Below are 15,797 nucleotides of genomic sequence, written 5' to 3'. Positions count from 1 at the left end.
GAGTTCCGGCTCTAAAAGAGAATTAAAATGATAAAAAAAAAAAAGACAAGCACTCGGATCCCCACAAAAACACACACACACATATATATATATATATATATAGAGAGAGAGAGAGCGATAGTTTGATATGTTCCTTTAAGTGAACAGGTAACAGTTTGTCATTTATTTTTAAGTGATATATTCACTTGAAGTAAATTTAAAAACTTTTTCGTGCTGGATTAAATTTAGTACCACATGAAAGACTTAATTTATATGAAAGATATGTTAGAACATATTTGTATGATTTATTTGATGGTGATGATTATATGAAACTTCTCGAAGGATTAAAATACTGTGAGACATATTATTCAAACTACCAAAGAGATGACTTAATTAAAAATGAATAACTCTATTTATTTTCTCAGACAATCAAATTTTAAAAGAACATAAACATACATACATTAAACATACCTTAAACATAACAATTTCAAGAACATAATTCAACGTATAACAACATACCCTAAAAAGAGTAAAACAACATAATAAAACACAAACAACATTCTGGATTATCCAAAATTAAATCTTCATCGGGTTTATCCATGCAAACAATTATTTCTTTGTAGATCCTTGGTCGAATCAAACTCCCTGAATATTTTAAAAAGATCTGACCAAGAAAATGTTTAACTCAATCGATTCCTTTAAATTATGCTGACAAAATATCGAGAACATGATCCTCACCTTATTGCTGTGGGTAAAATGAATGATCAATGAGTGTTGTTCCGCTTTGCAAATTTAGACTCTCTGTTTAAATTTAGAGTGATCATTAAAGTCTCCTTCTCTCACTTTATCATCTTGTATTATCTTCTTCTCGTTTATGAGGATATGAGTAGGTGGGAAAAGAAATTCCTGGATTTTAATACATTTATTAATCAGAGGTGAAGCCCATTAAGTAATGTTATTTACTTTTCAATAACTGGTGGGTCCGTGAGAAGTGAGGTGGGTGGAAAAAATATTTGTGCTTAAATTATATGTAACTTTAAAATTTCAATGCATCTTAATCTTCTTTTTCATATCATGCATCGTTAAATTTTTTACATATAAGTAATGTTGTATAAAAAAGAGTGATTTTGAGTTATGTAAAAAAAAATATCATTCATTAGTGGTATACAAAATATTAATTAAAATAATTGAAAAATAGAAAGTTATAAATAGTAAAATGCATAATAGAAAAATAAGTATTAATGTTTTTTTGAGGAAGAAAAATAAGTATTTATGAATTATTGATATTATAAAATGACATATAATTCGAACAAACTAATATTAATAGAATGATATATAATTTAAGACGAATAGAGTATTTATCATTTTCCCTTATTTCAATTCTTTTAAATTTTAACTCTCTTGCTTATTTCATTAATGAAAGATAATTTATAAAACTATTCGTAATTTCTTTTTTCAATACAAAATCAATTATATTTTTTAATTAATGTGAAAATTTTAAAACTACGGAGATACTAATTAGTGGTAGTTGCTGTAGTATTTTCGGCAACATGTGAAACCATATATGTTTTTAATTCCAGTTTCACATAGGACATAATTTGGTCGAATTGCAATAAATAAAAATGCTCCAAGTCCATTACTTTACCCTGAATTCTCATCCATTGACTAGTTGGTTGGCAAGTTAAGCTACCGTACGACAAAGTTGACAACCTCAGAACTGAACTGCATTGATCACACTAACCAGTAACTATCCGTAATCACGGATTGCCATCTGTCCAGGACAGACAGACAGAGTGTTCTAATTTTATGTGTGTCTAATAAAATGACATTTTTTTCCTTTTCATCCACTTCTTCCATGTAATAAATGTCGGTCACAATCCCCGCGAGTTTAGTTTAGTTGATAGGGATATTGCATATTATATATAAAGGTTGGAGTTCAAACCTCAGACACCCTACTTCTTCACATTTATAATGTGTAAGTTCTACTAGCCACTAGTCTACTTGCCCAAATAAAAAATGTCAATCACAATCCATAAATGGTAAAAACGTCGAAATTGTTAGACTTAATGCAATGTCTATACTCCGACTCGTTCACTCAAGTATAAGTTTGATAGTTGTTGAGGAGTCTCATGTCGAATAAAATATGGTTTGAACTTGTGTTTACAAGTGGAGACAATACTTGTCTCATAAGTCAGTTTTGTAGGGTTGTGTTCAACGACAATTTTTAAGATAAAATTAAAGTCTTCTTCAAGATCTATTGAGCTACCGCCACCAAATTTTTGTTATCGCGTATGTATCATTTATATCCACGCATCAAACTCAATAATATTGAGTAAAGTAATCAACATCTTACAAATCAGTTTTATAGGATAAAATTTTGCCACAATTGCCATGCCTAATCGATACTGATGTACAAAAATAATCTTGCAATCTTTAATAAGTTGATGACAATCCTAATTCCACTTGTATTTTTAAACCAAACCCATCATTCTCAACGAAAAGTCAAAAGTTTAAGATAAAAAAAAACTTCCCTTTCTAGATTGGTAGTTAAATACTAGTACAACTTGCTATGAGAACCCAATGACAGTTTACACGTAGCTTCCAAATATTCAAACCAAGTATACAACTTTTCAACTCCATGTTAATTCATTTCATTATATAGTAACCAAAAAATCAAAAACTGATTCATCTCAAACAAATACTAGTTTTGTACATACTGAAAATCCTGTTAAAATTTCATCAAAACTTGAAGAACAAGACTTGAACAAAGAACTACCATGGCAGCATCACCAGCATACCAAGCACATCTTCCAACATCACCAGAATGGTTAAACAAAGGAGACAACGCATGGCAAATGACAGCAGCAACACTAGTTGGTTTACAAAGCATGCCAGGACTAGTAATTCTCTATGCAAGCATAGTGAAAAAGAAATGGGCAGTGAATTCAGCTTTCATGGCACTATATGCTTTTGCAGCAGTATTAATCTGTTGGGTTCTTGTTGCTTATAGAATGGCTTTTGGTGATGAACTTTTACCTTTCTGGGGTAAAGGTGCACCGGCTTTAGGACAAAAATTTCTTGTTGCTAGAGCAAAAGTACCTGCAAGTACTCACTATTACAAGAATGGTGTTGATATTGAAACACCTATGGAAGAACCTTTTTTTCCTATGGCTTCACTTGTTTATTTTCAGTTTACTTTTGCTGCTATTACTATGATTTTGTTGGCTGGTTCTGTTCTTGGAAGAATGAATATTAAAGCTTGGATGGCTTTTGTTCCTCTTTGGCTTATTTTTTCTTATACTGTTGGTGCTTTTAGTCTTTGGGGTGGTGGATTTCTTTATCATTGGGGTGTGATTGATTATTCTGGTGGTTATGTTATTCATCTTTCTTCTGGAATTGCTGGTTTCACTGCTGCTTATTGGGTAATTAAACTTTCTTTCATCATAGGGGTACTTAAATTTTGTATTTTTTTCACAACCCTTCATTTAATTTTGCTTAAAAACTTAAAGGGTACCCTCCCTTTCATCATACATTCATATGGGGTGCATAAAGTTTGTATTTTAATCATAGTCCTTCATCTAATTTTGCTTAAAAGACTTTTTTTGCAGCTTATAAGTTATAACATAAGTGCTTATGTATAAGCTATTTTTATAACAAAAGAGAATAAAAGGTGAAGTGTTTTCATATAAGCTATCAATTGTTTTTATAACATATCTTGGAGAGCTTGTGAAAATAAGCTGAAAACAATTTATTAACATGTCATAAGTTGTTTTCATAAGTTTTCTCAAACAGTCTCACAAGAGCTTATGTCAATAGATAAGCTCAAGTAAGTCAATTTCGAACGGCCCTTAAATGCACCCTCCCTTCCTTCATGGAGCACAAAAGTTTCAACTTTTTCACTACCATTCATCTAATTTTGCTTAAAAACTTAGAGGGTACTTTCCCTTTTTCCATGAGGTTGAATTGAAATGTTATCTATAGTACTTTATTTCTATGATAGTTATGTCATGTATAAATTAATTGCCATTGGTGGTTGGTTTTGGCATTAAATACTCATTCAAGAATTTAAAATATCTGTACCTATAATTGCAATTACATTGTGATTATTGAAGTTATGAACTGCAGAATCATTTAAAACTTCAATACTGTGATTGTGATTGCAATTGGACCCTACAATTTAAAATTAAACATAAGTTCAGTTCATAGAAACCATCAACCAATTAATATTTCATAATTTATGATTCACCAAACTCCAGCTCTTTCAATCAAATCTCAACCGTTGGATTAATTCAACTGTTTACAGTGTTGATCTCTTATCAGTTGGATTAATTTAACGATTGAGATTTTGCTGAAGAGGATTCAACTCCGTATAATTTCTCGGTACTTATTCATTTTTGGTATAGCAATTTGGTTTTTTGATTAATGTGGAAACAAATTATATGTGTAGGTTGGACCAAGGATAAAGAGTGATAGGGAAAGGTTTCCACCAAACAATGTGTTGCTGATGCTTGCAGGTGCTGGATTGTTATGGATGGGTTGGTCAGGGTTTAATGGTGGAGCACCATATGCAGCAAATGTTGCATCTTCAATTGCTGTATTGAACACAAACATTTGTGCAGCAACTAGTCTTCTTGTGTGGACCTCTCTTGATGTTGTTTTCTTTGGCAAACCTTCTGTGATTGGAGCTGTTCAGGGTATGATGACTGGACTTGTATGTATCACACCAGGAGCAGGTAATATATGCATCACTTTCTTGCATGTGAAATGCTTGTTCTGTTTTTGACATTGTGAATAAGTGTTGTTATGAAAATGTTCTATAATATACATATTCTAGAGTTTGAATTTGATGCCAAAACATGAGTAGCATGATTAAGTTATGGGTTGTGAATGTCACATGATGACATGAAAAAACTAAATTGTATTTAAGTATAATTCAGGTCTTCTGCTGAATGAACTAGTTTTTTAGATTGTGTTCTTTTCATCGGCTTAAGTCATAACAATTGATACTTTTGTTGAAAATGGGATTAGGAAAAGAGCTACTTATAGGTTGATTAAGGTAGATCACTAACTACTAAAAGATGAGTGAAGCCCACAAAGTGAAAAAGGTTACTATAGGATCAATGCTAATATAGTGAAAGCCGCAATAGACGCAGACTCTTAAAAAAGGAGATGCAATGTTATAGAACCCGCATTAAGTGCATGTTGGTATTAGTCAATTTATCAAAATCACAGTGGCACCACGATTTTATTGAAGCTCTTAAGTGTAGTTTTTGCAAATCATGGCCGTTCACTGTGATTTTGTCAAACTCACTGTGAATACAAACACACGCTGAGTAAATAAGAAAACTCAGTGTGATACTTAAGTGATGGACTCTCCCCTTAATAAACTAATATTTTAAATTTGCTAAAGAGTTTAAGTCATAACATTATGTGCGCCCCAATTGAAATATGAATTTATATTAATGGAATAGAAACTAATTTAAATTGATCTGGTGGTATTGGCTTGAAATTCGAGAGTGTACTCATATTAATGGAATTGAAGTTTTTTGTTTTCTTAAAATCATCAAAAACATTCACTAAAATTGGGGAAAGTAGATATGAACATTTATTACAAGAATAATGTTTGTTGGGCACTCACTGATATTTTGATACTAACAAAAAGTACAGTAGGTAGTATCATAATGATTTTGGCCATAGTTGCAGTTTTTGTTGACAATTAATGTGAATGGTATGTCTGCATCATGTAGGGCTTGTGCAATCGTGGGCGGCTATTGTGATGGGAATTCTATCTGGTAGCATTCCTTGGGTCTCCATGATGATCTTGCATAAAAAGTCGAGTCTTCTACAAAAGGTTAGAGTTTCTCTTCACAAAGAATTTTGTGAATTTTAGTCCACTCACTATATATATATGCCTTATGGTTTACACATACAGTTAAAGTTTAATTCATATGTATGGTAAAAATCTAGATTCTATATGAATTGTTATATATAGAGATTGAGATTTGAATCTTGGACGTTGCATTTATTCAATATAATTCTAACCACTAAAACAAAAAAAATCAAAATTATCGATGATTGAGATTGGTTAAAAAGTTGACTCATACTACACGAAAATATGTTCAACTCCTATTATCGACATAAAATATTTGATTTTATAATATTATACATGAATAGTTGTGTAAGGTAGGATATTCTAATGTTAAGGGATGAAGCTTAGGTGAAGGTTCCTCTTTGCTAGGTCACATGTTTGTAAATCCTTGTTCAATGTTGAAAAATTGACCGATGCCACAGGTTTCCAATATTTGATTCCAAATTCCAACAACTTTCTTTTTCTTATGGTCCACTTTCATTCTTTTTTAAATAAGGTACTATATTTATATGATATGATATTGAAGATGCCTTCATCCTCCTTCTTATAATTAATATAATATTTACAAGAAAATACATGAAAAGGATAGAAGTATTAATAAACACATTATAATGAAAATGACACTTTCTTCAAAAAAAAAAAATGAAAATAATACTCTACACTCTACTTTTCTTGCTTGGATTTTTCTGTTTGAAATAGATTTTGATTTTTTTTTTGTTGAAATTGTCAAAAAATAGTTAGGTGATTTTTTTATGTATAGAAGTAATTTTTTTTAGGGAAGTAAGCTTAATGTATAGATAAAAAAATGTTTAATTTTATTTTCATTCCTTTCTAACATTTCTTGAACTCATCTTGTCTACCATTGTGATAGTGGCATGATGACATTTTTCATCTAAGCATGATATCTTGATTTGCCTAATGAGTCTAAAATATCACCATCACACAAAATTTCAAACTACACATCAAAAATAGCATTGAATCTCTAGTATTACTCCATTGTGTCTAATCATTTTGGGATAGTGTTTAATGTAGCATTGAATCTCTAATGTTATTCCACTGTGTCTAATCATTTTCTTATAGTGTTTATTTTAGTTAGTTTGATACCATTCATTAAGTCGTACGCATTCATGCAATTAACAGAAATAACAAATTTAAAGGATTAAAAATAACTTAAATTATTCGATTTTGATCTGCTAATTTATATAGATTTGCACTCAAAATGACTGCAGAGAATCTCAATCCGTTATTTCGTGATCATTTGTCGTAACAATTTTTGTGACTTTTTTATATTTAGGTTGATGACACTCTTGGAGTATTTCACACACATGCTGTGGCAGGCCTATTGGGTGGCCTACTAACAGGACTCTTTGCAGAGCCAGCCCTATGTAGATTACTATTGCCAGTGACAAATTCAAGAGGTGCATTCTATGGTGGAAGTGGTGGTATGCAATTGCTAAAGCAATTAGTGGCAGCAATGTTTGTTATTGGATGGAACATAGTCTCCACCACAATCATTCTCCTTGTTATACAACTATTCATACCCTTGAGGATGCCCGACGAGCAGCTCGAAATCGGTGACGATGCGGCTCACGGAGAGGAGGCTTATGCCCTTTGGGGTGATGGAGAAAAATATGATCCAACTAGGCATGGTTCGTTGAATACTGGTAACACTGGAGTGTCACCTTATGTTAATGGTGCAAGAGGTGTGACTATAAATTTATGAGTCACAACTTGCAAGTATAGGTGTTTTGTGTATGGAAGGTGTGAGGAGAATTTTGATTTTTCCCATGGAAGAAAAGTTCTCAAGTTTTGAGATCAAATTGGTTGTGTGTATTTAGTTCTTCTAGTCACCTTGATTTTTGACATTTTGTAGTTGAAAATTATTGTAAAGAAAATATTGATGTAGCTATGAAGTTAGATTTGTCAATTTTTTATTGACCTGAAAGCTTCAGAAAATTTCTTGTAGAATTGGAACTAAAACGTCTAGTGATTAATTGTTACTTGTATTTTTTGAGTTTAATTTTGTTACTTGTATTGTATGTGCACATACAAAAACATTCATACTATCATTTGATGAAGTGATATTTGATCAAAATTAGGTTTCCGTGTTTAATTTTTAAAGAAAAGGTTTTTTTTTTATCTCAAACTTTTTTTTAATGATAAATGTTAGTAATATTTTAAAAAAAAATTATAATCTTATATTATTCGTCAATAATTCTTTTTAAACGGATCTAATTTGAATTCACTTTAAGATTACGATTTTCCTATATTATATGATTGGATAGTTGTACATTAAAAAATTAAGTTTTAATCTTTTGGGTCAAATAGAAATTCTACAAAAAAAAAAAGATACATCTCATTTTTACTTGTTAAAAAAAGAAATTCTACAAAAATATAAAATAAATCTCTCAAAAAAAAATATAAATAAAATAATGTTTCGGGGTGGTTGTTATAAGAGCATGAACTTCCCAAAGACTAGCAAGGACAAATATACTTCCGTCCAAAGTCATTGACTCTAGAATGGACTGACATCAGTTTTAAATGTGAAAAGTAAGTTATGCTATAAAGAAAATTATTTAATTTTTGGCATATAAGTTAGACAAGTTTTATAATGGACCGCTGCTTCACGGTTGACTAGCACTTGAAACTTCAACGACTATGCATATTTATATGTCTAATTGAGATGATAGCCAAATTTGTTTATTTTTTTATTTGAGAGATGATATAAAAGTAAGATGAAATAAATACAAGTGCTCAATTCTCCACTATCATTCTTAATGTTGTTGGTAGTTGTCTTGACTCTCCTATTAGAGCTGGTTATAGCAGTGTCTTCAGAAATAATGCAGGGTTTTATTTATCAGATTTTTTTTATTACATCCAACATTCATCTGACATTCTTCATGCTGAGTTATTTGTTATTTACAAGGGTCTAATGTTGGCCAAAGAGATGGACATCTCAAAGATTTAATTGATTCGAGACATCAAAGATTTAATTGAGCAAACTAATGTAATAATTTACCATAATCTTCGCAAAAGAAACCAATGTGCAGATTTATGGCTAAACTTAGAGCTTCATCAAACATATATCTCTTCCTCCATGACTCTCCGCCAGAAGATCTTTTGAGCCTCCTTAAGATTGACGCGGTTGACCCTTTCTTTTCTATAGAGTAGTTTTTGTACATTTTGTTTTGTTTTTATTTTGATTAGCTACATAACCACAAGAATACAAATGCCTCCCCTAAAAAACAAAAAATAAATGCCTCAAAACTCAATTTTTGTCGAACCAAACATATCGTCTCACTCACAATAAGAAGAAATTTTGAGTAATTTTAAGTATTATCCATTATAGACTATTTGCAAAAACTTACATGTATGGTGAATGATTAACAAGAAAACCAGTCAATCAAGTGAAATCCTTTACAAAAAACTTACACGTATGGTGAATGTTTAATGGTAAACTTAAACTAATCCATGTCATAGGTGTTAGTATCATAGTGGGTCAAAATCATTGAGAATTAAATTAAATAATTGATGGAAAAAGCATCACGCCAAATGGTTTGTTTTATATGGAAAATATTGAATGAGAATGTGGGTTCACCTGTCCAGCTCGTGGGACTACAAATGTCCTTTCACTCATTGGTAGTATATAGGAATCCTTTGATTTTTTTAAGATAAAAAATACATAACGTTTTACTATTAGGTTTTTCTTTGAAAAGTCTTCCATTAGTTAGAGCAGTCTATTTGGACTTGTAGGTCAACAGTTTTTCATTATCATTCTAGAGACAAAACAAACATAATGATACTTATACTATGAGATTAATCATTTCATAATTATATCAGATATCATAATTCTTAACTATAGGTGGGATCATCTTATATAATTATATAAAGACTATTCTGACTATATTGAATATCTTGGATTCTTGCAAAGATTTAAGAACTCAAAAAAATCTTGTATTTTATTGGTAACAAAAGGGAAAGAAAAAGGAAAAAACAAGTAACTCAAATGAAAACTTATATTTGATATCTAACTTCAAATTTAAGTGTACATAAAGTATAAAGTAGACTGTATATTATTGAAAGTTACTCCACTTAAGAAGAATGGGTAAGTAAAAGAAATGAACTACAAAATAGACATCGTAAATATGCGGCAGTCTAAGCCCAACATAAAACACCATCCAGAAAACGAAACACAGCAAAGTCAAGCACTAAGCTACTGCAAAAGACAATCATTTGGGTTTCAATACCACTCATAGTAGAGACAAGACGAAATTTTCAAACGATTTAAACTCCACTGTCAGGACAAAACCTTTATATCATCCACTATGTCATCGATCTCCTTAATACAAACCTTCAAAACTATAGTATATCTAATTTTTCATATCATCCATATAGACACATGTCAAATTAACCGAAAACCCTTGCTAAGAAGACATGAGAAGAACTTTCCTCACCACCACCACCACAAAAAGCACAATTCAAAGAAGCATGCGGTAAGACATTTCTCCTTGTCAAATTAGTCTTTGTGGGGCTATGGTCTAGGAACCTTTGATGGAGTCGGACTTTTTCAAATGTTACCGAAAAACATTTCTTCTGAATTACTCAGAAACACATTTGGAGCTAATAAACCAAAAACCAAGTTATAGGACGATTTGACCGAAAAACTCCCATTACCCTCCGCCTTCCAAAACCACACATCCTCCCCTTCCCTAGGCACCATTCCTTCCAAAGCTCTCAAAAGGCTTTCTAAAATCTCATTGTCCCGAGCAAAAAGATTTCTACGCCACCCAAAGGACCAAACGCAACCACCATCAAATGAGGTCTCACAACTCCCCCACCATAGCCTCCTTTTGGTTTGATAGAGAGAACAACCATGGGAAACTAATATCTAGACTATAGATTACTATTAATTCTTAATTTATAGCTAGGCAGCAGTTGTTAAAGTGAACAAATATAAAATGATTTGCTCTGTTAATGTGTTCCTTTTAGGTTTTCATATATAAACAGGATTATTTTACAAAACATCGTGAAATTTGTATCTACACCTTTTGTGTTTTAGTTCGTTAGTATATTTTTCAACACATAACAAATTTATTTATACGTTGTTTGCTTGATGCTATACTATGGTTAGTTAAAAACAGTATGATGAAATTTTTAAATCTTAACATGCCGTCAGGCAAGATCAATACTCACAATGGATGAATTCATAATTACATGAACCCATTTCTGGGCAAGAGTATCTATAATATGCTCCTTCATTTCCCTTTTTGTATTCTTCAAAGGCAGTCCAAGTGTTTAAAGATATTGCCTTAAGCAAACTACAAAAAACCGGTCCTCAAATGAAGAATCAAGGTTCAAAAATATGGTATTGCACGTGCTTTACAAAATAATGTAACACAATTTCTGAGCTAATCAAACCGCTCCCAATCTTGACTAACGTGTAGTAGATGGTGGTGGTGATGACGACGATGAGGTTGGAGCATTCAAGCTTACCATTCCAAAGTCAAAGGTCTCCAATTGGGTTGGTGCTGAGTCTGCCTTAGCAATGTTGCTAAAAGGATAGGCGAGAGTTTTTTGCCTTCAGGGAATCTAAAGTATCCACAGCGTTCTGTACACGACGAACCTGTTTGAAGGTAAAAAACCTCTGTTCAGGCCTTTAAAGATAATATGAATGATGCAATTATAGATGATGATAACCAAAACATGAAGTCCACCGCAAGCAATAATTTATCATTTTACACTAAGTTACGGAAAATGGGAAAAAAGTGTTGAATGGAAGTTTTTGATTGATCCTGATTGTGACAAACACATCAATTTCCAACTCTCAACACAAATAAATTTCATTTGTCTTATGAAGAAGAAAAACACGCAAAAAAAAAAATCATAACCGGTAATCAGACATAACTCGAGGTGATACTTATAATGTACTGGGATCTAGTTTACAGGAAGAAGGAAAAATGGTGGGAAGTGTAAGATCAGAGAACATCATTACACGAGTAGAAAGCAACAATATAACATGGCAAGAATTCAAAAATGGGTTTTGCACAGAACAATTCAAATTTCCACATGGAAATCAACAATTGCAGTACCCTATAGTGATAACAATCATTGACAAATAAGCTTGAAGAAAAAGGTAGAGAAGGTTGAACAACGGTTAGAAAAATTAACCTAAAAGGTTGAAAGCAGGAATGTAACAAGACCCAACACTCATTCCTAAAACAACCCACTAGCATCACCAAATATTACTTGACCATCAAGAACCATTGGAATTTTAAAAAGAAATTAACATGACCACAACAAGAAAAAAGTATATATCAAACCAACAGAATTTTCTAGTGATAGTATTAGTTTCTAATCATAAAACTTCTAGCCAACAGATTTTACTCGAGCGGTAGAAAATGTATCCGAAGTTCCGACGATTCATTTTAAAAACTATGCAAGACAGTATTTTTCGAAGAGATTCATGCAATAGGAAGTCAAGATTAATTGTCAATCATCTAATCTATATTATGAAAGTCAGGACTTACTTCCAACGTTCACAAACATAGGAATCGCATTATTTTCTAACCTAACATGAATATACTCTTTTGATATTATTACCCACTTATCGTTCTCTAACCCAGCATATAAATTGCCATTGCAGTACTAAGCAAAAATATTAAATACATAGATACTATCAGGTTAAGAAAGTAAAGCTTTGATCCACATGCTTGAACAACAATATAGAGCCATAGTGCATCAAAGAAAACTTCTCTAAAGAGGAATGTTAAATAGCAGCATATCATGGTGCATACCACTTCACAAAAATCATAGCAAATAATCCAAGTAATGTTTTAAAATTCATACACAAAAGTGGAAGACAGCAAGAGACATAAAACCATTTTCCATGACTTCGCATAAAAAGTAATGGACCAACAGTTAAGCTTTCAAGTCAGTAACTCTCAACACCATAAACGTTACCTCAGCTTTTCTCTGCAACTTAGCTTCACCTTCAGCCTTAATACCATCCAGCTCCAGCAATTTCCTCATAAGCAACTCTGTAGTCACAACAAATTCTTTGTCAGAAACCTTGGTCCCTCCATTGACAGCAACGTCCAAGGCCGACACCTGCAAAATTAAAATCAGTAATATCTTCATTATCTAGTTCCAGTATTATGTTTCTATAATACATAATAATAATAATAATAATATGGGAAACATGGGCTCACCCTGTCACAAAGCTTGTCCACCTCTGATCCGACAACAGCAACAGCTTGAAAAGCTTTTAACATTTCATTTTGTTTTCTTACTTCCTCAATATTACTCTCTTTGCTAGCGGCATCCTCCAAAAGCAAAAGCTTTGACATGTCCTTCACACCTTCCATGTGCAAATTCTCTTCATTCTCCTTTTCTTTTCCATTAAAGAAGAGTATTTGCTGTTCAGGCTTTAAACCAGTTTTGTGTGCAAGCAGTTTCTTAACATCCCCTGTTATTAAAGACTAAATTAAGACGAAACACATACCAATGGAAACAAAACATTTTCTAAAAGTATATGCTACTTGTAAACTTTAACATCAAGAATGAGCTTAGTTTCCCCAAACATATTCCATATCAAGATACACATGATGCATACAAAACTTTAATCTGTTATACTAATAGTATGAAAATATATCATATGATTTGCTTAAGGTCTCAAGTTTTCAAGTTAATCAACTTAGTTCTTTTATTTTCTCAAATTACTAGTTTAGTCACTAAGGATATCAGCTGTGTGTATAAAGAACCTACACTAATACATAAATAAAAATAAAGGTGAATTCTCGATGCAAATTAAATGGAGGGGTCACTCTTTGTAACACAGTAATACCTACAGTTTACCTCAGTTCGAAATTCAAATTTCTGCAAAGATGTTATTTTACTATATCTTCTTCAACGCTACATATTTGTTCGGGAAGAAAGAAAAATTGATGACTGGCATCACATTACACGCCTTCACTAATATGTATTAATTTCCATAAAATTAAAGGACTTAGCTCGCTGAGGTAAAAAGATTAAAACTACAACCCCTAGTATTATCATTACAAGTTCCACTTTCACCTATCAAAAACAGTTTAAACCTGAAAGAGAATAAATCAATATACCTAAGCATTTATGATGCAGTCATATCAGTGTACAACAAAGTCCACCATTTTCAACACAATACACTATTATTGTGTAAAAATGCAAACTCAATCATCAACTAATAACACCACCCTTCAAAAAATCAACTCAACCACCGAGATATAAAACCTCTTATCCATTGAATCTCTCAACCAACAACTCACACAAGATGAACCATTTACAACATGTTTTCACCAAAACTAAATCAACCCCTATTTCAACAAATAGAGTAAATAATAGTAGTCAAATAAATTCCATAAATATATATCTTCTATTTAGATAAACAGTTTAATTAAACATTTATAGTATAAACAATTATCACATAAGTGCTTATGTATAAAATCTTTCATAACAAAAGATAAAACAAAGTGAAACTGTTTTCATATAAACTGTAAGTTATTTTCGTACATAGCTTATGAAAATAAACTGAAAAACAGCAGCACATGGACGTTCATAAGCTGTTTCCAGAAGCTCTCTCCGACAATCAATCTCAAGTGTACTTATGTTAGTAGATAATCTCAAATAAGTTAATCCAAACTCATCTATAATGTCGTTCATATTAATCATTTAAACCCAAAAGGGGGAGATTACATTCTTTTAATACAACGGTTTCAACAATGTTTGTAATTAAACCCAAAGCAATATCCAATCCCCTCGTAATTACCCTAATCCAAGTAACTAAGGCTCTGTTTGGTAAAAAAAAATAGATAAGCAATCTTATAGCGGATGACTTATAAGTTGGCTTATAGCTAATAGTGATTAAGCTAGCTTATTTTTATTGCAGGGGTAAAATGACGATAAAAGGCGATAAGCTATAAGCTTTAAACAGTTAAACTATAAGCTACTTGAATTAGCTTATCGAAAACCATTGTAAGCTCATGAAAATAAGCTATAAGTTTGTCTAAAAATGAAAGTTGCCAAACAGGTTATTTTAATCATTCAAGCTTAGCTATAAGCCATAAGCTCAATCAATTATTACACTTCACAAAGTACTGAGTATTTCATTTCAATCAATTATTCTTCATCTCACAATATTCAAGAACTAATTTAACGAGAATCAAACAAATTAAATGCAAACAATGAGAAATCAAACAATTCAATGCAGATACTAATAACCAAAATCAAAAGAAAACTCAACGTTTCAACAATTCAACAACAAAATCAGCATAGAGAGAAGAGAGGCTCACAGAAAGAGGATTGAGCTGGAAGATAAACTTCATGCTGAGAAGAACCATATGCAACACTGATGTTGATCATCGGTCCGTCGGTATGATCATCGTCACCTGATTCGCGTCTCTGTACGAACATACCGCCGGGACGCATCTCCCAATCGATATCCGCCTCATTCGACGGCGAGACTCCGGCAGAATAAGCGGCGCTGTTCATCGGAAGTTGCAATGAAATCAAAACGCGTGTAATTGGTGCGTTTTGATAAACGGGGAAAGAGAAGAGAATAGAAGAATCACTCAAATTGTTGCTCCTCTCGTCATCTCATACTTTTCTTTCACTTCGCTCGCTTTCACATTTTCCCTTCTTTCTTTATATTTTTAATTTAGAATTTTAATTAATTAAACCAATATCATTAAATTTTCAAATTGGTTCCGGCTCTAGTAATAACTCAAGATGGTATGTCTTTTGTTAAAAGTTTCTTAGATTGGTTTCTAATTTTTTTTTATATTTTTTTTGAAGTAAGATTGGTTCCTGATTTTATTAGTTGTTTTATATTTTGAGTGTTAATGATTCAACGTCTTTTGATATTATTTAGTGGATAATTGCATAATGTGTTTTGGATCTTATTTGGTACTTTAGTGGC

General features: G+C 31.9%; 1 protein-coding gene and 1 pseudogene across 2 annotated transcripts; one reads left to right on the top strand and one right to left on the bottom strand.

Moving 5' to 3' along the window:
* Window positions 1–2,666: 2,666 nt before the first annotated feature.
* Window positions 2,667–7,868, top strand: LOC11405627 (ammonium transporter 2). Its single transcript, XM_003623280.4, has 4 exons — window positions 2,667–3,401; window positions 4,427–4,712; window positions 5,727–5,830; window positions 7,143–7,868. Exons 1-4 carry the CDS (start codon window positions 2,757–2,759, stop codon window positions 7,569–7,571), a joined length of 1,464 nt encoding a protein of 487 aa, XP_003623328.1. The 5' UTR covers window positions 2,667–2,756; the 3' UTR covers window positions 7,572–7,868.
* A 3,123-nt stretch (window positions 7,869–10,991) lies between these two features.
* LOC11405626 (BAG family molecular chaperone regulator 4-like) lies at window positions 10,992–15,506 on the bottom strand (annotated as a pseudogene). Its single transcript, XR_003007273.2, has 4 exons — window positions 15,172–15,506; window positions 13,057–13,313; window positions 12,809–12,955; window positions 10,992–11,471 (listed from the first exon to the last, which is right to left on the bottom strand). The product of XR_003007273.2 is annotated as a BAG family molecular chaperone regulator 4-like (transcript).
* Between the last annotated feature and the right edge of the window lie 291 nt (window positions 15,507–15,797).

Source organism: Medicago truncatula, chromosome 7, assembly GCF_003473485.1.
Source record: "Medicago truncatula cultivar Jemalong A17 chromosome 7, MtrunA17r5.0-ANR, whole genome shotgun sequence".
In the NCBI taxonomy this organism is placed as follows: domain Eukaryota; kingdom Viridiplantae; phylum Streptophyta; class Magnoliopsida; order Fabales; family Fabaceae; genus Medicago; species Medicago truncatula.
This window is presented reverse-complemented; position numbering and strand designations above follow the sequence as displayed.

What these genes read in the sequence shown, in the direction of transcription:
- LOC11405627 (XM_003623280.4), top strand. Translation starts at nt 2,757, where the DNA reads ATGGCAGCATCACCAGCATACCAAGCACATCTTCCAACATCACCAGAA. An exon ending in GTTTCACTGCTGCTTATTGG is followed by an intron (nt 3,402 to 4,426) that starts GTAATTAAACTT and finishes TTATATGTGTAG; the next exon opens with GTTGGACCAAGGATAAAGAG. An exon ending in ATGTATCACACCAGGAGCAG is followed by an intron (nt 4,713 to 5,726) that starts GTAATATATGCA and finishes TGCATCATGTAG; the next exon opens with GGCTTGTGCAATCGTGGGCG.